The sequence below is a fragment of the Bos javanicus genome, chromosome 14, assembly GCF_032452875.1.
Source record: "Bos javanicus breed banteng chromosome 14, ARS-OSU_banteng_1.0, whole genome shotgun sequence".
NCBI lineage: Eukaryota > Metazoa > Chordata > Mammalia > Artiodactyla > Bovidae > Bos > Bos javanicus.
This window is the reverse complement of record NC_083881.1, coordinates 771,399-792,521: the sequence shown is the minus strand read 5'-3', so window position 1 is coordinate 792,521 and position 21,123 is coordinate 771,399. Positions and strand designations below refer to the sequence as shown.

The window sequence follows — 21,123 nt, the reverse complement described above, 5'->3', positions numbered from 1 at the left end:
CAGTGCCAGGCCGTGGGGGGTGGGCCGTGCTGTGCCAGGTGCGCTCGGACGCGTCCCAGGGGCCACATCTGGGGGTGACGGCGGGACGGCCTCCCCACCCTGGCAGCCCTACCTCCTCCTCCTCCATGCGCCGCAGGGTCTCACTGATGAACCTGATGTACTGGCTGGTGAGCGTGCTCAACTCACTGTAGCGAGTCCGCAGGTCCACGTACTGGGGGCAGAGGGACGCCCACAGTCAGCCCTGCCCCTGCCCAGAGCCCACCAGGCCCTGCGTGGCTTTGGCTCCGCCCACCCACCAGCCCCACCGCCCCTCAGCCTCACCTCCTGGATGACGCTCTCGGACCCCGACTGGACCTTGGGCTTCTTGGCCGGCGAGGCCACTGGCTCCAGCTGTGCCTTGTACGTGACCAGCTGAAGCTCGTAGTCCTGCAGAGACACACCAATGCCTGCCAGCTCTGCCCGCCCCACCCCGCCCCTGAAACTGCCTGCAGGCTTTGCCCAGCGTGGCCTTGGCGGGGGGGCCCTCAGAGGTCGCCCCCACTGCCTTGTTCCCCGGGCCCCGAGGCCACAGAGCCTCACCTTGATGGCGTTGATGTACTGCTTCGCGAACCTCTGGCACTCCTCTACCTTTTCAGCATGGCGTTCAATCTCTTCCAGCAGGGCCTGGGGCGTCAGGGTGGTCAGCGATCACGGGGCACACCCACGCCCACCCCTCCCGCCCGCCCGGCCCGGGCCCACCTTCTCCTGCCGCAGCTGCTCGCGCACGGCCTGGCTGTCGGCCAGCGGCACGGCCTGGATCTGCTCCTGCCGCCGCCTGGCGTCCTGCAGCCAGGCGCCCAGCGGGTCTGCGCTCTCCCGGTAGTAGCGCAGCTGGCGGCCCAGCTGCTCGAGCTCACGCTGCCGCACGTCGGTCTGGGCCAGCACGGCCTGCCAGCGCTCCAGCAGTTGGGTGACCCGCTCACGCCAGCGCTCCACCTCCACGTCCCGCTCGCCGTGCCGCTGCTGCAGCCGCTCGCCCACCTCCTGTGCCCCCCGCAGCTCATCCCGCAGGGCATCGAACACAGGCTGCTGTGCCTCCGCCTGGGCCCGCAGCTTCTGTTGGACCAGAGCAGAGGAGCCGTTTCAGCCTGAGGCCCCGGCTGCCACCCCTGATACCATCAGGCCCTGGCAGTGGGGCGCGAGCTGGCGGCAGTACCTTCATTGCAGCCTTGGTGGCCTCAAGCTCTGGGAGGGCAGCGGGCACAGCCTGGGCCTCCTTGAGCTGCTCCTCGTGGGCCTTGAGTGCCTCCTCAGCCCCCTGCGTGCTCCGGATCACCAGGCTGATAGTCTTGAGCCTAGGGGAGGGCAGGGCCTCATGAAGACAGGCTGAGTGAGAGGCTGAGGACCAAGGTCAGGTCCTGGAGGGAGGCTCATGGGGGACTGAGCGTGGGGGGTTCCCACAAAGCTTCTGAAAATGATCTACAAGCCACGTGAATGTATATACCAAAATGAACAGTGGGGGAAAAGGTGCCCATGTCTGGGAGTGAGGGCGGGGAGGAAGGAGGGGTCCTGGGGAGGACTCCACATTCCCTGGGGGCACCGGGCGGGGGGCGGGGAAGGGCCTGTTGGGGAGAGGGCCCTCTCAGCAACCTGGGTCTCTGCTGTGTCACCCATGGCCCACCTGACCCCACATTCCACCAAGAAGCTCCTCCCCTGAGGTTGCCAGTGCCCCCCAAGCTGGGTTCTGACCCTCGCTGGACACGCCCCCCTCCCCAGCACTCCTCACCCCCTTAGGCTCCCCATGCGCCCGCCCCTTGCCTCTGCACACACGCCTTCCACATCTTGGTGACCACCCCCCGACCTCCCGGTATCCTGTGGGCGGGGGTGCTAGTCCTCCTCCCACAACTGCTCTCGCCCCTTGGCCGGTCCTCGGGAAGCCAGCCACAGGCACGCCAGGACAGAACCCTTCTGGCCACCCCGCGACACCCTGGCCAGATCTGCACCAGCTATCCCTCAGCGGACCCTCCTCGTGGCTGCATCGCCCGGCCCATCAGCCTGTCCGCACCCTCCCGCTCTGCTCAAGACCCCTCGGTCTCCGCCCCCGGCCGCTGACAGGCACACTCACTTCTCCAGGTAAATGGCGGAGAGGCTGCGGACCTGCTCCAACTTGCCCAGGGTCAGCTCCAGCTCTGAGCGCAGGGTGGGGGCCGCAGGGGATGGCTCGGGCAGGGCCAGGACCTTCTCGGCCTCAGCAGAGAGCCGGGCGACCCCCTTGCCCAGCCCCTCCACCTCCGCCTGTGCTTTCTGAGGAGACAGAGCAGGGGGCAAGCTGAGCCTACGAACCCGACAGGCAGCACCCTTGGGAGCCGGGGGCGGGGTACGGTACGGTGGGGGGAGGAGGGGCCGGGGCCTGCCTGCTGCTCAGCAATGCGCTGGGCGCACTCCCGCGCGGGCTCCTTGTCTAGCGGCAGCCGCAGGCGGTGCACCGTGCGTGTCTCGCAGGCCTCCAGCTGCAGCCGGATGTCTTTGAGCTCTGAGATGCAGCGCTGACAGCGTGACTCCTCCTGCTCGCCTGGGGAACACATCCAGTTCGCACGCCGCCCAACCGCGGGCAGCCCCCCACAAGCGTCCCACCACCCCCCGCGCTGCCCACACCTACCCTGCTCCAGGCTCTGCAGCAGCTGCTGGTAGTGGCGGCTGCAGGAGCCATACTCGCGCTCGGCCTGCAGCCGGTCCTCAGGCCCGAAGCCGCCGGCATCCTGGCTGTCCCGCAGGAAGGCCTGGTAGTGCAGCTCCAGGCTGCGGAGGGCCTGGCGCTGCTCCTCAGGCTTCAGCGTGCGGAACTGTGGGCGCGTGGGCGGGGGTGAGCATAGCTGCGGGGAGACCCACACCCCATCCGCCGGGAGCGCTCAGCGGGGCCACCATACCACGACCAGGGACCAGAGGATGAGCGTAGACGCGGAGAGGCCCCACACCCCACTAGCCTTGAGCACCCGCAGGGCCACCGTACCGTGACCAGGGACCAGGAGCGGATGAGCTGCACGTCACGGCTGAGGCTCTGCCACGCCAGAAGGCTCTTCATGTCCGTGTGCAGCTGATGCCACAACGTGACCAAGGCCTGGTGCTGGGCCTCCAGCCTGGCGGGCAGGGCACAGTCAGAGGTGTCCAGGCAGCTGCCCTACCACCCAGCCGGCCGCCCCGCCCAGGACCACGCACCTGGCCACAGCCTCCAGGGCCTCCTGGTTTGGCGGGGGCACGAGGAAGCACACGGAGGGCACGGCAGCCTCGCTGCCGGAGCCGCTGAGCACTTTCCAGTGGAACGGCTGTGCGGGGCCCAGCATCTGGCACTCATCGCCCTTGTGCACCGTCGCCTGCAGCAGCCAGAGCCGTCAGCGTGTGGCCACGCCCAGCCCCCTCCGAGGCCCCGCCCGCCCGGCCAGGCCCTCACCTCCACCTGCTTGTAGTCGCAAACGGCCAGCAGCGGCACGCGGCCCCGTGTGGGCTGGGCGGGGTTGCGGGGCGTGAGCTGTACGATGGCCTTGGCCCGCTTGGCCAGGCCTGAGAGGTGCCCCCTGTACTCGTTCAGCTGGTCCTTCTCATCCTGCGGGGGTGGGGCGGGGGTGGGGGGGTTCCGAGACCCTCTGTGAGGACCCCCCGTGCCTGCCCCAGGAAATGCATACATGTCCCCCGCTGCCCCACAATGCCCTGAGACCAGGGGTTCCTTCCCACGGTCCCTGGAATGTGGCGGGGCTGGGCGCTCGCCAGGACAGGCCCCTGGGCTTCCACTGACACCCTCCTCCCTGGGCAGGACCAAGTGCCCCTCCCCACCCCCACCACAGCTGTATCGTTCGGGAAGGGTGCCATGTCATCCTCTCCCTCTCCCCTCTGCCCTCCCCGGTGCTTGTGGAAGGTGCACACCTCCTCCAGTTCAGCCCCTCTGAGGGACCAAGGACCACCCTAGGCTGTGGGTCAGAGTCCAGTGGAAGCTGCCTGGACAGCTTCCAGGGTCGGCTGGACCTGCAGTACGCCAAGCTGCTGGTGAGTGGGGGCCAGGCGGGAAGTGGGTGCGGGGAGGGGTCCCGGGAGGAGGCGGCAACTGACACAGCCCCCGCCCGCCTGCCTGCAGAACTCCTCCAAGGCCCGCCTCCGGTCCCTGGAGAGCTTGCATGGCTTCGTGGCGGCCCAACACAGGAACCCTGGCCAGCAGGGCCCCCAGCCCCTCTCCTGTGTCTCGCCCGGCCTGAGCGCCATGCTTGGCCACCTCTGTGTCCACCTCAGCCCCACCTGCCCCAGACTGTCCAGCTCGGGATGCCGGTGGGCCTCCTACAGCATGGGACTGACAGTGAGGCGGCTGACTCAGGCCCCTACTCGCTTCCGCAGCCCCAAGGTCAGCTCTCGTACTGGCTCTGGGCAGCCACCTACTCTCACGCCAGGCCCCTGCCACTAAGCTCTCATCCACCCCCACTGTGCATCCTGCTATGCTGACATCCCCCCATCCAACTTCCCCTGACCTCTGCTGGTGCCTCCAGTCGCCACCCTCTGCCTCCAGAGGGACCTTCCCCGAGCATCAGCCCGGACAGCAGGCCTGCCGCCACCCGTGCCGTCCCCAGCCCTGGACTGCCCGCAGCTGTGGCTGCCCTCTAGCCCCAGCGGCCGCGTCCCCAGGCCTCCGCGTCTGCCCCCACCCGCTGCACAGCACTGGGCCGGCCCAGCGGCTCACCTGGGCGTCCTGCAGCAGGTCCTCCAGCCGCGTGACGGTGATGGAGCGGTCGCAGGTGTACTTTCTGTGCAGAGTCTCCTGCAGCTTCCGCAGCTGCTCCTCGGCCTCCCGCACGTCTGAGAAGAACTGGGGCAGCAGCAGAGGGTCAGAGCCCCCAGCCCCAGCTGCCCCAGTGTAGGCCGAGGGACCAGGCCAAAGCCTGGGGACAGCACTGACTAAGGTCAGTGAGACAGTGCACGGACCCAGTGCACACCTGCAGCCCGGCAGAGAGGCCCCTGCAGTGGGCTAGGCATGGGGGGAGCCCAGGCCTCACCTGGAAATAGGCGGTGTTCTCCTTCAGGTGAGCCTCGATGCAACAGCACAGCTGCAACATCCAGCTCCACTGAGTCTGCAGGGCTGCCTGGAAGGACTGCCACACGGCACGCGGCCCATCAGGCCCCGCCTGCCTCCTGGGCTGCGGTGCCCCAGCCCCCCGCCCCACCAACCGGGGCCCTCCAGCCCCGCCCCCACCAGGGGGGACCAGGTGGGTCCCCAGCCCTGCCCCTCCCCCCAGGGGCGCCTGGAGGGGTCCCTGCAGGCCCCTCTCACCTCCACTGTGGGCCGGGCAGGGTGGTCTTCCCGGAGCAGGCGGTCCCCAGTGCTCTGGATCTCTTTGATTTTCTTTTCTTTCAGCTCCAGCTCACGCATCAGGGCCTGACAGGGGCAGGGGCCTCAGGGGCAGTGCCAAGGCAGCACTGGGGACCCTGGCTCCCACAGAGTGCTCCCGGGGCCTGGGCTGGCCCAGCCACCCACGGAAGACCCCCACCTCACCGAGGGATCCCAGCCACCACCGAGGGGCCCCGCCTCACCGAGTAGGCCTCCTTCTTGGCGGCCATGTTGCTGTTGCGCTCACTCCAGTCGAAGCCCACCTCCTCCTCCTCCTTCTCGCTCAGCCACATGAGCTCCTTGGTGGCGGCCGCCACGAAGCCATGCAAGCTCTCCAGGGACCGGAGGCGGGCCTTGGAGGAGTTCTGCAGGCAGGCGGGCGGGGGCTGTGTCAGTTGCCGCCTCCTCCCGGGACCCCTCCCCGCACCCACTTCCCGCCTGGCCCCCACTCACTAGCAGCTTGGCGTACTGCAGGTCCAGCCGACCCAGGCAGTCCCGGTAGGCACCCCGGGTGGCGGGGGACAGCTGGCCCTGAGGGAGACCAGCAGGGTGAGGCCTGTGGCGGCCAGGACCTGCCCACCCCTGCCGTCCACCACCCTCACACCTGCTGCCCGCTTACCTCGTCCGTGCGGGCCCGCTCGATCTTGGCCCGGAACTCCTCGACGGACTGGTGCAGGCCACGGTGGCTGCCCAGCTGCGCCTCCACACTGGGCAGGTCCACACCCCACTCAGCACCGTCCAACCGGCGCTGGTTCTCCTCCACCCAAGCCAGCAGGTCCTGCAGGTAGCGCAGAGTGGAGTCCTCGAGCTCAGGGTGCCGTGGCGTGCCCCGCAGACGCAAGTTGTACTCGGTACGGATGGCCACCAGACGCTCGTGCAGGCGGTACACCCTGTGGGCAGGGCAGCGGTCAGGGGGGGGTCGCAGAACAGGGCTGCCCACCACAGGCCCTGGAGGGGCGCGTCCCACCTGCGGTACATCTGCTCGCCCTGAGGGTGCCGCCCATCCTTGAGGGCCTGCACATCATTGAACAGTAGCCGGATCATGCCGTCAGCCTTGTCCAGGTCCCGCTCCACCTCGCCCGCCCGCTGCGGTGCCTTGCCTGCGGCCAGCAGCCGGACGTCCTGCAAGGCAATCGCCCTGACTCAGAGTCTGGCCACCCTGCACCCCCGCCTCCAGGCCCAGCCTGTCCTTTCCCTTTCCTCCCCAGCCAGCACTGTACGTGTCTCTAAGGCTTCTGGCCAAACCCCCAGGCCCAGTTCTCTGTGGGGACCGGGATCAAGTGCAAAAGCCTCCACTGGGTCCCAGAGCCAAGTGCTTCTCAGCCTTGTCGCCCATCACCCACCCGAAGAAAGTCCTCCCTGAGAGAGCCCCAGCCCAGGACCCGCGGTCTGGGTCCCCTCCTGCCACATCCAGCCAGCAGGCGGCTCAGGGCAGGCCTGGTGCCCAGGAGCTGGCTCTGCCCAATCTAGCAGTCAGAGATGGCCCCACGCCAGGAGGCAGGAGCAGCGGCTGCAGGGCGTGGCGGGCTTGGGGCTCCTCCCTCCGTCCAGCCCCCCTGCCCAGGCCCAGCCCTCACCGACTGCAGCAGGGCGTCGGCCTGGTTCAGCTGCTCCTCACACAGCCCGGCCTCCATCTGCAGCTTGCTCACGATGCGCTGAAGACGCTCCAGTCTGCGGTTGAGAGCAAGCACGGCCCCCCCTCTGTGAGTGGCAACCGCCAGCCAGGCTTCCCGCCTCGGAGCACAGCTCCCTCCTGCTCTGGGCCTCCCTGCCGGCCTGCAGCCCACAGCTGAGCTGGCCCCAGTGTGGGTTTCCCAGCCCAGGGGTGGGGGTTTCCTCCCCAGGCAGTGACTCACCCTCGGGTGGCTTCCTTGCCTGCAGGGCCCCACCCGCCGCCCCGCCTGCCCGCCTGCCCGCCCACCTCTCAAACTCGCTGCGGAGCTGCTTCTCCCGCTCCAGGATGGCCACGTGCAGCTTGCCCCACTCCTTCTCCACATCCAGTGGGTGGTAGCCAGGGGGCACCTTGAGCTGGCCTGCTTGCACCGCTCCCTGTGGGCAAGGCCAAGCTCAGGCCAAGGCCAGCAAGCATGGGAGTGCCAAGCCACCCAAGCCCCGGGCCCACCCACCCTGAACCAGCCCTGGCCCCAGGTTAATGAGGAGGCAGGCCAAGCCTGCTGGATGGGCCCCCAGGCTCCAGGCTCCTGGGCGGCTTCCCTTATCTCCAGGTCCCCCTCACCTCCAAGGACTGGTAGATGCCCTTCGACCGGTTCTTGTCCGCCTCCTTGGCTGGAAGCTCCGTCTCCTTAAACTTCAAGAACTGGCACCACAGGATCTGGGGAAAGGGGGGTGTCAGTAGCCAAACCTGGGTGCCCACAGTGGACACAGGACCCCGCAGAGCAGGGAAACCCACCTCGATCTCCTCGAAGCTGGAGGGGAAGCGGCGTTCCTCGAAGGCGGCCGTGTGTGCCCGGATCCACTGCAGCAGCAGCAGCACCAACTCACGGTACTCCTGCCAGCGCAGCTGTAGCTCCTGGTGGGAAGGGGACAGGCGTGAGGGGCTGCCAGGGGCCCACTCATACCCCGCCCACCTGGCCCTGCCGGCTGGAACTCACGTTAGCCTTCACCCCATCCTGCACATCCGGCACACGGGGCATGGCATCGTACAGGGACGAGACGTAGGTGATGATGGACTTCTCGTCGGGCTGAGGGACGTCCACGTCTGCAAGGGAAGGGGTCAGAGGGGCGCCAGCCGGGGGGAGCGGGGAGGGAGGAGGGGGCAGGGGCACATACCCTCGGGGTCCAGGAGACGTGTAACCCCCAGGTCCCGCTCTGCTACAGAGAAAGCCTGGTCCAGGTTCTCCAGGTTGGTCTGACGATACACCTTGTTCATGTCAATGAGCATGGGCCTGGGGGCAAAGGGGCAGGTGGGGCAGGCAGGCAGGGACACGGGAGCAGCGAGGCCCCCTGGGAAGGTCAGCAAGCAGAGAGACCCTCTGCAGATTCCCGGGACACAGAGCCCCCAGCCCACACTCGCCCTGAGAAGCAACCCCCACATGGCACTGAGTCCCGCCCACACAGGCGGCCCGTGTGCAGGCCCCGCCCCCAGGTGCAGGCCCCGCCCTCAGGAGCTCCTGGGGCCTGCGGGGTGCTGGGCCCCAGGGTGGGGTGCTTGTCTGGGCTCCCTGCAGTTACCCTGTCCACCAGGCCCTGGGGTCCTGGGTGGAGGCTGAGGTTCCCCCAAGAACTGACCCCATTCAGGCCTCTTCTGGGGGCATCAGTGTGGGGCCAGTGCTCATGGCTGTGAAAACCAGTAGCCCTGAGGTCCTCTGGCCTCGAAGAAACCGGGAAGGGCAGGGAGGCGGCGGGAAGGGTGTGGGCGGGAAGGGTGTGGGCCGGGCCGGGCCTCCTGGGGAGGCAGCTGGCAGCAGAGCCCATCTCCCCAGGCAGCGGCTCCCCGTGCGCAGCACACGCCTTCTCGCAGTCCCCTTCGCCCCAGCATGTCTGCAGTCGCCCGGCCGAGGGACTCGGGCACCGCCCCGCCCCGCCTGGCGGCCTACTTGTGCCGGTGGATGATGGCGTTGAAGAGGCGGCCGTCGCGCCAGCTGGAGGTGAAGTTGTCGCAGCGCAGGCCCTGGTAGCCCTCCACCATGCGCTGGGACCACAGCAGCAGCTTCTCCTTGGCCGTCATGTCCTCCGACTGCCCGCTCACCTGGATGTCTGAGATCTGCCCGCACAGGGGGCAGGAGGCGGGGCTCAGGCGCAGCCCTGTCAGCATACACGAGCCACCGGCCAGCAGAGGCCAAGCGTGTCCTGCCCACGTCAAGGAGCCGCTGGGACCCACCACCCCTCAGCGTCACGAGCCCACGCTACCCCAGGCAGCAGCTGCCACAATGTGGGTGCCCTGCGCTCCCTCAGCCCAGGTACACCTTGCACCCACCAAGGCAGGATCAGAGTTGGTGGAGGGTGTGTGCAAGGGGCTCACCCAGAAGCCCCAGGCCTAGAGAAGGCTGTCATGAGGTGTGTGTGTGTGGCGGGGCAGCAGGGGCGGTGGTCAGGGCCTCTCTGGCTGCAGGCCAGGGTTGGGTCCTGGGACTGGGCACATGTGGCTGCAGCCTGGGCCTGGCCCTGCACTCAGTCCAATCCTTTGGGCCCAAGTCTGCCAGCTTGTCTGTTCTCAGTTATCTGTCTGTCGGTCTGCCTGCCTGTATGACTCAGCTGCCGTGCCAGCCTGGCTCTGCCTGCCCAGCTTTCAGATTTGCGGCTTCCTGTGCGGCTGGGCAGGCAGTGGGTGAGTCAGCCCGAGCAGCGGGTGCCTCTCCAGAACCTTCCCTGTGGCGGGAGGCCACACAGAGCAGAGAACGCGTGCCTCTGCAGGGAGAGCCAGGGCCAGAGGGCGAAGGATAGGCAGGCCTTGAAGAGGCCCAGGCCTTCAGGCCATGGAGTTAGCATAGGGCGGCAGCGCAGGCTGACAGGAAGGCCCCAGGTGCCAGGCCCACCCCGCAGACTCTGGAGGCAGCAGAGGGTCAAGTGGGCGGCTGCGCTACCTGGAAGTGCAGGATGATAGTCCAGATCAGGCCGAGGGTCAGCTTGGGGTTGCCGTCGGCAATGTCATCGTTCCTGATGTTCACCAGCTTCACCTGAGAGCAAGCAGGCCTCGGTCACACTCATGAGCCAGCCGGAGAAGGGGCCGGGGCCTGTGGCCAGGTGGGCACCTCACCTGGCGGTGACGGAGGTAGTCCAGGGCGATCTGCACGTTCTGCAGCTTGTGGAAGCGCATCCTCCCCTTCTCCCGCGGCTGCAAGGGTAGCACGCCGGTCAGCCAGTCAGCACCCCTGAGCCCCCGCGGCATCCACGACCCTTACCCCGGGTCACCCACCCCAGCTGGGAGGGAGGGCACGCCGGTCAGCACCCCTGAGCCCCCGCGGCATCCACGACCCTTACCCCGGGTCACCCACCCCAGCTGGGAGGGAGGGCACGCCGGTCAGCACCCCTGAGCCCCCGCGGCATCCACGACCCTTACCCCGGGTCACCCACCCCAACTGGGAGGGGGGCCACTGGCCCAGCAAGGGTTTGGGAAGTCCAAGGCCAGGCTGCGGGAAGGAAGGAGGGGGCGGGGAGGACACAATAGCCAGGAAGCCACCAGCAGAGGGTAGTGGTCTGGGGGAGGGGTCCTCCTGCCCAGCGGTGGCAGCCCCTGTGGGTTTCCGGCCCCGGACAGTGTGGCAGGTGGGCTGCTGGGCAGCTCGAAGCAGGGCCATCTGCCCACCCCAGCGCCATCAGCCGGGTGAGCCGGGCTCCTGGAGCCCACGTGCTGCCATGGCCAGCGGGCACATCCACTCACCAGGCGCGAGCTCCTGATTACGTCCCGCTCTCTTGGCTGCCCGGCCAGAGCAGGGCAAAGGGTAAAGGGCAGAGGTCAAAGTTCAGAGTCCAAGCAGCAGAGAAACCAAAGCAGAGCAGAGCATGAGGTTACAGTGTCAAGGCTTGAGCACGGTGGGCGGCGGGGCCGTGTGCCCAGGCACAGGGGTCAGGCGGCTCCCAGGCCAGGATGCACACTGACCAGGAGGCACAGGGGGCTGAGGCCAGGCCGGACACAGAGTTGGGGGGGGCGGTCACTGGTGAGACGCTAGGAGGGAAGGCAGGCAGGGTCGCAGAGGGGCGGGCAGACACACGTACCAGGCTGTCCCCAGAGAGCACCTCCAAGAGGGAGATGAGGTTGTGGCCATCACGGAGGTCTTCATACAGGTCACTGATGTGCCTCTGAGCCTGCACGGACAGAGCGCGGGGCTGGTCCAGAAGGCTCAAGGCAAGGGGCCCACAGAAGACGCCCGCCCCCAAGGAGGCACCTACCTCTGCCCTCCAGTGCTAGAGAGACCAGGAGAGACCAGGAGGAGGAGGAGGAGGAGGAAAGAGACAGGAGATGAGCGAGCCAGGGGAGGAAGCAGACAGAAAGGACAGGTTCAGAGGTGGGAGGTGGGCCCCCGGGGCAGAAAGGGGGGCCCGCACACGTGGACGCAGAGGGGGCTCCAGCCCTTGTTTGGGACGGACGGCCAGGGCATCCTCCTCCACCCCGCGACCCTGCACACACACACACACGCACACACACACACACACAGGCACTCCTGCACACATGCTCACAACCGTGTGTGCGCATACCACCAACCTTGATGAGGTGCTTATTGACCCACTTGGTGAAGGTTTTCTTCTGCACACGGTCCCGCTCATCTGGGAGAGACAAGGCCAGGTTACCTGGGCCTGGGAGAAGCCCCGCAAGCCCCAGGAGGTGACCGCCATGCAGACACAGTGGCGGTGCCACTGAAGAGGGCCTCAGAATCACACTGCCCCCGCCCAACAAGGCCCCGGACAGTCCTGGATGGAAGCCGGGGGCCGGGCCCGCGGGTGCCCACTGCTGGGTCTCCCAAGATGGGAGGTTCTGGAGCTACAGCCACACCTGGAGGCACAGCACACAAGTCCTGGCCTGCCCCACCCCCACACAGGCTGCCTCGGCCTGAGCAGGCCTGGACCCAGACTGGGCAGGGCTGGGCGAGGGGAGCCTCTGTCCCCCCGCAGGATGGCGGGCCTTTCCCAGGGCATGGAGAGCCCTCCACCCCCCACTACCCAAGGCCCAGAGGCCCCCGCCAGCCTCTCTGTGTTGGGCATGGTTGGCTGGCCCCCCAGCAACTCTGCACCTGGGCCAACGCTGGTATTAGAGTCTGTCCCCTAAATTCAGAGCCTCACAGTCTGGGCCCCACCCCACCCAATGCCAGGCTTCCTGCGGCAGGAACTGGGCCCTTCCTGTCCCGCGCCTGCCCCGCCCTGCGGTGCAGAGTCCCGCTACCTTTCTTGCCCTCTGAGGCCCTGAGAACGGCCAGGTAGAGGTTGTCCTCCGAGCTGGTCCTCTTGTGACCCAGGCCCTCGGGCTCGGGCACCCGCAGCCGCTGCTGAGACATGGTGCCGCCCTGCCCCTTCAGCACTCTGGCCCACCCCAAGTGCTGCACTCGCGGCCGCGGGGTACTCCACGGCAGAGGTGCTCGGCACGGGCACAGCGCACTCGCTCGGTGGGCTCTGCTCACTCAGCTCCGCTGGAGCCCAGTGCGGGCCACTCCCTGCCCACAGAACTCCCTAGCCGCTGTCCCCGCCCCCGGAGCCCCACCCCAGCCTGCACACCCCCAGAGAAGGAGTGTCCCAGCGGGAAGCAGGAAGGCAGCCCCTCCCCCATGGCCACACCTACAGCCGGGCAGAAACAGGAAACCCAGGGGTTTCCTTACCCACCCTGCCCGCAGCAGCCCCTCAAGGAACCCGGGTGCCAGGGGACCTGCACCTCACGGCACACAGACAAGTGTCGGGTTACAGGGAACCGCACACCGTGCCCAGGGCCACTCCAAAGGGGGCCCCTCAGGGAGGGGTGCCTGAGTGCCACTGGGCCAGGGAGCCCAAGGTCACGCGTCTTGGGGGGGGCACCAGCTCAGACTTGACCCAGGGCCGCCCCATGCGTGCCCAAACTGCCGGGCGGAGGGGCTCTAAGGAGGGACCCCCAAGGGGAGTGACACCTGGCTTGGGGGCGGGGCCGGCTGCCTTCCCTGGAAGCCCTCCGAAATCACCCCTCAGAGACCCAAACACCCTACACCCTCCCACCTATACCCCTGGCTCCAGGGCCACCAGGCTCCAGTGAGGGCTGGACCCCTCCCAAGCGCCCACCAAGCCTGTCCTGGAGCAGTGCCCCCATCCGAAGGCAGAGTGCTCCGAGGGGCAGGAGGGGGCGCATAGCTGAGCGCTGACTCACCAGGCAGGACCGCCCAGCCCTGAGCTGCAGAACTCTGCCCTGAGTCAGGGAGGGGGGCCGCAGGTCAGAGGGGAGCACCCTAAGGGGGCCAGCCAGTGAGTCAGGGGAGGGGAGAGGGCGAAGGCAGGATGACTCACAGGCAAGAAAGCCGCACCTAGGGCACTGGGGGCAGCCTGGGTGGGGGGCTGTTTGCAGGCGGGCGGGGCGCACGGATATCAGCCACTCAGGTTGTAAAGGTGGTAGGACAAAGGGCACAGGGTGCCGCCCGGCTCCCTCTCATCTTGTACACCGCAGCCCTGGCCGCGCACTGCCCAACTGCCCAGCCACTGCAGGAAAGAATGCATCGCCCTGACCACAGAATTTTCCAGTCGGAGACTTGGCTTGATGCGATCCAGCTGGGAGCTGCTGCCCCACCCACATGGCGCCTCCGGCCTCCTTTCCAGGAAAGGCTCACCCCACCCAGCCGCTGCCCTTCTCTGGCCACGCGGGGGCGCCCACACCCCAGGGGGTAGGGGACCCCCCCCCCACCCCGGACCAGGTGGAGCTGACTACCCCCACACCTACCCCAGGGGCCCTGCGGCAGGTCACCTCGCTCCCCTACTCTGGACAGACCCCCCCCCCTTCTACGCAGGGCCCGGAGAGGCCCCACACATGAGCCCTTCACCCCACAGAGCTGCTCCAGGATCCCACATCAGACCCCACGCCGGCCAGAGCCCCAGTGTAGGGTCACCAAGGATGGCTCACACCCACTGCCAGGCATCCCAGCCGGGCGTCCAAGCTGGGGGAGTCCCCACCCCCCCAAGCCCCTCTCCAGCGTCTTCTCTGTCACTCAAGGGCTCCAAGGATATTGGCTTGCTATCCAGGACAGGGTTCCACCTCCACCTCCCAAGCCCAGCTCCCTCTCCCCACCATGCCCTGCTGCCTCCAGACTCCCCTCCGGGATCTCAGAGAGTGTCCTCTCAGGTGCTCCCTGCGGCCCTGCCGGCCAGTCCCTCATCCTTGGCTGTAGGATGCGCCCTTCCCCGTCCATCCTATCCGTCATCCTATTCAGGCCCTCAAGTCAAGAGACCACCCACCCCTCCCCTGCCGGCCCAGCCGCGCCGCCCGCGCCAGGCTGCTGCACATCTCGGCTGGCCCTCCCCAGCACTGCGGCTCCTGCCCTGTCCACCAGGCCAGTATCCCCCAGAGCTGCCCGCGGCCCTCTGAAGGGTAGCGTTGCGCCCTTTCACAGATTTGGAAACTAAGGCAAGAATCTAGTTAGTGGGGCCGCTCCCGGGATAAGAAGCCTGGAGACAAGGGAGCCGACGCCGAGAGCGCGGGGCGGTGCAGAGACTGCAACCCCGGCCCGATCCCTCCCACCCCACACCTCCCGCGGGCAGACTGCCGACAGCCCGGTGCCCGGAACCCGCGGCCCCGGCCTGCCAGCCAGCCCCGCTCCCCACCCTCTACTCCGGAGGGAACTCGGAGGCAAAGGGAACTCCACTCCGCCTTCCTCCCCAGGTGTTTCCGCACCGAGCCTGGGGGCGGGGCTGCGCCTGGGCCGGGGCTGCGCCTGGGCCGGGCACCGCCCCCCCGGCCCCCGCGGCCTTCCCGGGCGCTCACGGAGACGGGTGCCCCCTCCGGCACCACCGCCCCTCCAGCCACACCCACCTACGCAGCACAGCTGCCTGTAGAGGTAGCCCCTGCGCGCCTGCTCGCAGCCCCCATCCAGCCAGCACGGTCGTTCCAGCACGACCTCCTTCTGCGCGGCGAAAGAGACGCCCGCCCCCCGTATGCCGGGCGCAGCCATGAGCCCGGCGCCCTGCGGACAGCAAACAGGACGGCGCGTCGGCTCCCGGCCCACGCGCGAGGCCGCCGGCTCCGCGTGCCACACCCTCCCCCGCCGGGCCGGACGCTGAGAGCCTGCCCCCGGCGGGCGCCCCGCCCCACAGAGACCTGGAAGCCGCGCCCCCGCTTGGAGGGAGAGGACCCGGCTGGGCCTGGGGGCAGCAGGGGAGGCTGCGGCCCCAGGATAGAGGCTGGGAACTGCCCGAGCCTGGCGTTCCCGGGACGAGCTCCAGCTCCCGCAGGATTCGCGGGAAAGCCCAGGTGTGCGGAGCAGGGGGCTGAGAACTGAGCAGAAGCACCGAAAAGGGGCGCCAAGGGCAGCAGGACCAGGGAGCGGCCGAAGGGGAGCTCCGTGCCCACGTGGGCACAGGAGACAAAAGCTGAGGGAGGGAGGGCCAAACCGAGGCGGGGAGCGGTGATCTGAGCGTTTTATTGAACCGTTTTGTTGAACGTCCCCGCAGCTGAGTCACCAGGCCCTCCCCAGCCCCCAAAGCCACGCCTAGGAGCCCCATCCGGACTTAGACCTCGGCCAGGCTCCCGCAGAGTAGGCCCACCAGGGGCGGCCCTGGCCACCCCCACCCAGTGCAAGCCTCCCCGCCTCAGGCTATGGCCCGGGCAGCCCGGCAGGTCCCGGGGAGGCGGGGGTGGGGGGGTGGGGGGGGCGTCCCTCTGGCCGGAACCCCAGTCCCCTGCTCATTCACTGGAGTGGAGGCAGGCTCCACCCAGTCCTGGGCCGGGCGCCACTGCCGAGGGCTATAGCCTCGAGCGGGTGACCTCGAGCCGGGGGAAGGCAGGGTAAGCCCGGCCGCCAGTCCCCGAGGCGTTACTGGGCCCTGGTCAAGGGCGCTCAGGCACCTGTCCAGCTCCCGCAGCCCCACCTCCTGCGGCGGCCCCGCCTCAGTCCACGGGACGCCTGCACCTGCCCGCTGCGGTTTCTGTGTTGCCAGTCACCTGTGCTCGCCCCATACGGGCTGCTAGGGAGGGGCCTCCCTCCCGGACGGAAAGCCCCTGCCCCTTGCCGCCCCCTCCCCAGCTGCCCAGACCTCCCGCAGCCCTCCCTTCACGCCCTGCCCGGCAGCGGGCTCCAGGCTGACGGAGGCAGAGTCCCGGCCCTGCCCAGACAAGCAGGCGGGGTCTTCAGCACAGGGTGCGGGGCCGGGGGGTCCACACCTTGTCTGGCCAAGTGCCCGCGCGAGCCTCCAGGACAGGAAGGGGCGGGCATAGGGAAATTTAGGGGCGGGAGGGAGGCGGCCCCTCGCCCGCCCCGCCCTCAGCCCCCTGGCCGGGTGGCGGCAATAAACAGCAGCCCCGGGAGTGGCCACCAGCGGCCTTACCTTGCTCATCCTGCACCCGCGGGCGCCCCCTGCGCCAGTGCCACACGGCGGCCAGGGTGACGACGTGGCCCACGACCACGAGGGAAGGAAACAGGCTGCCCGAGGGCTCCATGGCTCTGGAGGCGCCGGCCTGAGCGCTGGCAGGCGCAGCCGCCCTTCGGAAGGGCTACTCGAAGCCGGGCAGCCCCCCTTCCTTCCCCGAGGAAGCTGAGGACGGCTGGGGGTGCCCGGGACCAGGGACCGCCCCCTGCGGGACCGCCCGACCACTGTCGGCCTCCGCCGCCGCACCAACTGCTCTCCCGGCCGCGCCTCCCTCCCGCTCCGGCTACTCGCGCTCCCCACCCACCCCACCTCCCACGGAGGCGCCGCTCCGCGGGCCCTGCGCCGCTCGCACGCTCAAGGTTAGCGGAGCCTTAACCCCTGCTCACCCGCGGCCACACCCGCCAGGAGGAGGGGCCTGCAGGGACGCCTGGCTGAGCGCAGCCCCCCCACCCCCAGCCCAGCCCGGGCCCTCGCGGCCTCACACGGGCCTCCCCCGCCCCCACAGCGGGTGACCGTGACGCCCAGCACCCCATTCTGCCTCCAAGGGTGCCCCTGGGGACAGCTGCCAGCGCCCCGGTCCTCGCTGGCCTCCAGGCTCGCAGCGGACCCAACCGTTGTCAAAGACAGGGAAACCCGACGCCCCCCACCCCTCCGCGGACAGCAGACAGGGAGGGGGTGGGCCCCTGCAGCGCCCGCTGGGCTCTCAGAGGCAGCCCCACCTACCCGGCACAATCTTCATTGGGGACAGCGGCGGGGCCCACGGGTCCGACAGCGAGTGGGTGTGGGTGCTGGGAGGGTCACAGGCCCCTCGGAGGCGGCAGCAAGCGCGGCGGTGCGTGGAGGAGGGCACGGCGCTGCTGCTGTCAGCAGAGCTGTGTCCGTGGGGGAGGGGGTGGGCAGGGGGCCCGCGGATATAAATATCCCAGGAGGGCAGGCCAGGCCCGTCATCTGTCCCGACTTAGAACATGACGTGCGGAGCCAGGGCACCGGCGCCAGGCCCGCTCCCACGGTGAGTCCAACAGGGGAAGCCTTGGGTGTCGGGGCCCACCTGGGAGCAGGGTGGCCCTCGGGCCTGGGGGCTCCCGTCCCTGTTGAAAGGCCTGCAGCTCCCACCCTGCCCACCCCGCGGGCCATGGACGACAGTGGGGGAGCACTGGGAAAGGCCACCCTGGCAAGCACCACCACCCCCGCCCCCGGCAGGTCACCAAACAACACCTGGCCCAGACGGACGGGCGGGACGGCCTCCCAAGGTCAGGTCTCAGGCCAGATCGGGCCGGGCCTCCCCCGCAACCCAGGATGCCCAGGTGCTGGCCCCAGGCCCACACAGACCCTGGAAGCCGGTGGGGGGGGGCGGGGCTCTGACGTCCCCAGGGCCAAGGTGCGCTCAGGAAACAGCAGGTGGAGGTCGCGGTCCCACCCCCTCCTCCCTGTCAAGTCTGACCCTCTGAGAACCCCATGGAGGAAGCCCGCAGGGGCCATTCTAGTCTGACCCTCTGAGAACTCCAAGGAGTAAGCCCTGCGCATCACCGCACCACACAGTTGAGGAAACTGAGGCACAGAACCGGCGAGGAACACCCCAGCCACCCAAGGCCGTGACATCAGCCCTGGTCGACTGCCTGGAGCGTGTGGGCAGCCGGCAGCAGAGCACAGCAAACCATACTAGGCCTCTGGCTGCCAGGGAAGGGGTACCCCGGCCCACGTGGGGAGGCCAGGGGCAACGGGGTGGGGGTGGAGGGCCAGGCCCACCCAAGCCTCCTGCCCATCAACCCCATGCTTCAGAAACAATTCTGAAGGAAACCGGCCTGCAGGGGCCAGCTCTGAAGGCCAGGGCTGGGCTCCACCTCGGAGGACTCCATGCTCCAACACCAGGGGGAACCAGCTCCTGGAGGCATGGAAGTCTGGGGCAAGGCCTGGCGCCCCGAGACACGTCCATCCCGCCCCAGACACACCACAGGCAGCATCTCTAGACAGAGCTATGCTCATCCGGAATCTGCGGTCCTGCCCCTGCAGGGCCCCAGCCACAGGCTGGTGGGGAAAGCAGAGCCCCAGCTGGAGGCCTGGACCCCTCCCTTCTGAAGACCTGCACCCTGGCCTGACCCTGGCCCAGCCCTGCCCTACCTTGGCCCAGCTGAATCAGCTCCTCCATGCTGTACCTGTCCATAGCTGCCGACCATGAGCCTGGCTGCTCTGGAGCGGCAGAGAGGAGAGGAAGGGAAGGCAGGAAGGAGGGAAAGGGTGGGAGGCAAAGGGAGGGCTCTCCAGAGCCGAGGCCTCTCCACCCAGCTCTGGGAGCCTGGCTCCTCCTCACGGCCACCCCTTAGTCAGCGAGCCGGGCAGAGTGAAGCCCAGTGGACCGACGGGTCGGACCAGCCCGCCTGCAATCCCTGAGCCCTCAGGTGTGGCTGGAGGGCCCTCCTCTGCCTGCCGGCCCAGCCCACCCACCCAGCAGCCTCCCCACCCAGCACTGGCCCCAGAAGTCTGCACCACCCCAGCCCCTCCTAGACCCATCCCCTGCCTCATCCTCCAGGCCTTCAGCCTTGACAAAGGGACATCTCCTAGCTAAGTACCAACCTCTGCACTTTTTCTGCGCTGTTGGACTGCCCAACCACCGCGAGACCTGGTAAAAGACAAACCTAATCGTACCGTAACCTGCTTAGAAAACCCGCCAGAGTTCTACGGGTCTCCCCGCAGACAACCGGACACAAAACTGGAGACTAATGGAGGGCTGGCAGGGGCGCCACGTGCTGTGAAAGGGAGCAGCAGGGCTCTGCGCCTGCGGACAAGCCCATGGGACAGTCAGGTGCGTGGCGTGGCCAGGAGCAGCCAGCCTTGCAGGGCACCTGCACCCGCAGCATAGAGGCTGCTGGAGCACAGGGGTGAGCGTGTTCGGACGGCACCTCTTCTCTACTGAAGTTCCAGTTCTTTCTGAGTTTTGAGCCAGGCTCATTGAGAAATGAAATTCATGTATGAAACCCACTCCCCCTGGGTCCATCTTTCCAGTAACCCCAGAGGAACCCTGTCGGTCCTTCTGGCAGCTCCCTGAGTGCCGTCCTCCTTGGTCAGGGCTCAGCTCAGGGCGTCTCTCACAGGGGCCCTCCAGGACCACTCGCTCTTCACCCAGCCCATCCATCCCACATGCTGGGGGCTTCCGGCCAGGAACTCAGCCTGGGACTGACTGGTAAGTGGCGGAACAAGCAAGTGGACACCTTCCCACATGGATGAGCAGACCACCATGGCACAGGGGAAGGGGTCTGTGGCTCCCTGGCTGGGGTTGGCCGGGCAGAGGCGGTCCACCTGAGCAAGGCCACTGTGACGAGCGTGGCAGCTGGGCCCACGTGCTGACCTGCCCTTCTGCAGACGGACCAGAGGGGCGATGCTGTGAGCAAGTGAGGGGTCTGTGGCACATCGCTGGATAACTTTTAAAGTATTTATTTCTTCATTTAATTTGGCCGTGCCAGGTCTCCGTTGGGGCCTGTCAGACCTAGTTTCCTGACCAGGGACTGAAAGTAGCCTCTGCTTTGGGAGCGCAGAGTCACAGCCACTTTTGGGAGCGCAGAGTCACAGCCACTGGACCGCCAGGGAAGCTGCACTTGATAATGTTTAAAACTCTGAGAAGTCGACAGTTCCCAATGTCATCAGAACCTTCCTAGCCAAGCCATCAGGACCCCTACAGACCTGGCCAAAGCCCTGTGCCCCACCCAGCACCCGAGGTGCCCTGGGCGTCCTCTTGTGCCCAGGGTGGTGCTCAGATCCCGCTCAGCCTGGGGGACCGCGGGGAAGGGGGAGCCCACGCCCTCCGGCCCTGACTCAGCCTGGAGCTGGAACTCATTTCCTGTTGGAAACTCTGAGCTGCCACCGGCGGCGGCTGCTGCGGCCGGGAAGGGAAGACTGAGTCACCCGCTCAGGGCTGGGGGCGCCCCCCCCTGCTCGCTGAGCCACACCCAGTCCCCCCTCCTGGCCCACAGCCAACTGCCCGCCCAGCCGCTCAGCCCAGCGCCAGCCCAGCCAAGCCACAGAAAAGGAAGGAAGGAGAGAAAAGGAGGGGGTCCATGCTCCCCACACCCACGACCCAGGAAGGGGGAGGGTCTGCTCTGCCAGCCAGATTGGGGCAGGGGCCCCATCAAGGCGATGGTCAGGGAGGAGGCCGGGTGGAGACCGTCTATCAGGTGCTGTCAGAGCTGACCGCTGCCCAGCCCAGCACTACTGTCTCTGGTGGGGGACACGGTCACCTTACTGACAGGTGCGGGAGAGGCCACGTGGTGAGCCTCGCCACCCACAACCTCCCTGACCCCCCCAGATGGGCTCCCACGCCTGGGCCCTAGTTAGTGGGTCCAGGCCCGACCTGGGCCTGGGCCTGGGTCCCCTGACCCCCCACTCATCCACCTGGCAAACTCCTGTCCACCCTGCTAGCCTCACCCCAGGCCCCCACCCACCCCCAGAGACCACATTCCTCCCCAGCTGGAGAGACATGGAGTCCACCCTGTGCTGGGAATCTGCTGCCCCCACTCAACACGGAGGCTGGTGAGCTCAGAAGCACAGGTGTGAGCCTGAGCTGCCCGCTACCCTCTGCCCACCTGGGTGGTGCAGCACAGGTCCTTAGGGACAGGGGGCTGCCACAGTGCAGGGCACAGCACAAGGTGCCGGCCCCTGGGACAACAGGACCCAGTCCATCCTCTGGGACCCAGGTCTCCCTGGGATGGATCTGCCTAGACCCCAGGCAGAGCCCTGCACTGCCGCGGCCACGGGTCTGCTCTTCCTGTCCCGGCCCAGGGCTGCCTGCTAGGCTGTCACCC

At 68.1% G+C, this 21,123-nt stretch overlaps 1 protein-coding gene across 6 annotated transcripts in view; it reads right to left on the bottom strand.

The window, feature by feature from the left end:
* The window catches only part of PLEC (plectin), a 53,526-nt gene that overhangs the window by 11,476 nt on the left and 20,927 nt on the right, over positions 1–21,123 (bottom strand). For 2 of the 6 annotated variants that reach the window (XM_061438309.1, XM_061438304.1), the window contains exons 2-30: positions 11,508–11,569; positions 11,021–11,110; positions 10,062–10,139; positions 9,889–9,981; positions 8,902–9,068; positions 8,135–8,250; positions 7,957–8,063; positions 7,755–7,874; positions 7,581–7,676; positions 7,266–7,393; positions 6,922–7,015; positions 6,312–6,466; positions 5,964–6,234; positions 5,798–5,875; positions 5,548–5,709; positions 5,288–5,392; positions 5,013–5,108; positions 4,700–4,825; positions 3,428–3,580; positions 3,196–3,350; positions 2,990–3,116; positions 2,639–2,822; positions 2,394–2,551; positions 2,105–2,283; positions 1,196–1,334; positions 739–1,095; positions 580–663; positions 322–426; positions 113–211 (exon numbers count right to left, since the gene is read on the bottom strand). In XM_061438309.1, coding sequence (XP_061294293.1) covers positions 113–211; positions 322–426; positions 580–663; positions 739–1,095; positions 1,196–1,334; positions 2,105–2,283; positions 2,394–2,551; positions 2,639–2,822; positions 2,990–3,116; positions 3,196–3,350; positions 3,428–3,580; positions 4,700–4,825; positions 5,013–5,108; positions 5,288–5,392; positions 5,548–5,709; positions 5,798–5,875; positions 5,964–6,234; positions 6,312–6,466; positions 6,922–7,015; positions 7,266–7,393; positions 7,581–7,676; positions 7,755–7,874; positions 7,957–8,063; positions 8,135–8,250; positions 8,902–9,068; positions 9,889–9,981; positions 10,062–10,139; positions 11,021–11,110; positions 11,508–11,569 — 3,884 coding nt within the window. Of the gene's footprint in view, positions 1–112; positions 212–321; positions 427–579; positions 664–738; positions 1,096–1,195; positions 1,335–2,104; positions 2,284–2,393; positions 2,552–2,638; positions 2,823–2,989; positions 3,117–3,195; positions 3,351–3,427; positions 3,581–4,699; positions 4,826–5,012; positions 5,109–5,287; positions 5,393–5,547; positions 5,710–5,797; positions 5,876–5,963; positions 6,235–6,311; positions 6,467–6,921; positions 7,016–7,265; positions 7,394–7,580; positions 7,677–7,754; positions 7,875–7,956; positions 8,064–8,134; positions 8,251–8,901; positions 9,069–9,888; positions 9,982–10,061; positions 10,140–11,020; positions 11,111–11,507; positions 11,570–12,182; positions 12,466–14,777; positions 14,942–16,288; positions 16,591–17,053; positions 17,345–21,123 lie in introns of those variants that run through there. The other 4 variants (XM_061438310.1, XM_061438306.1, XM_061438305.1 and 1 more) reach the window with 4 other exon arrangements.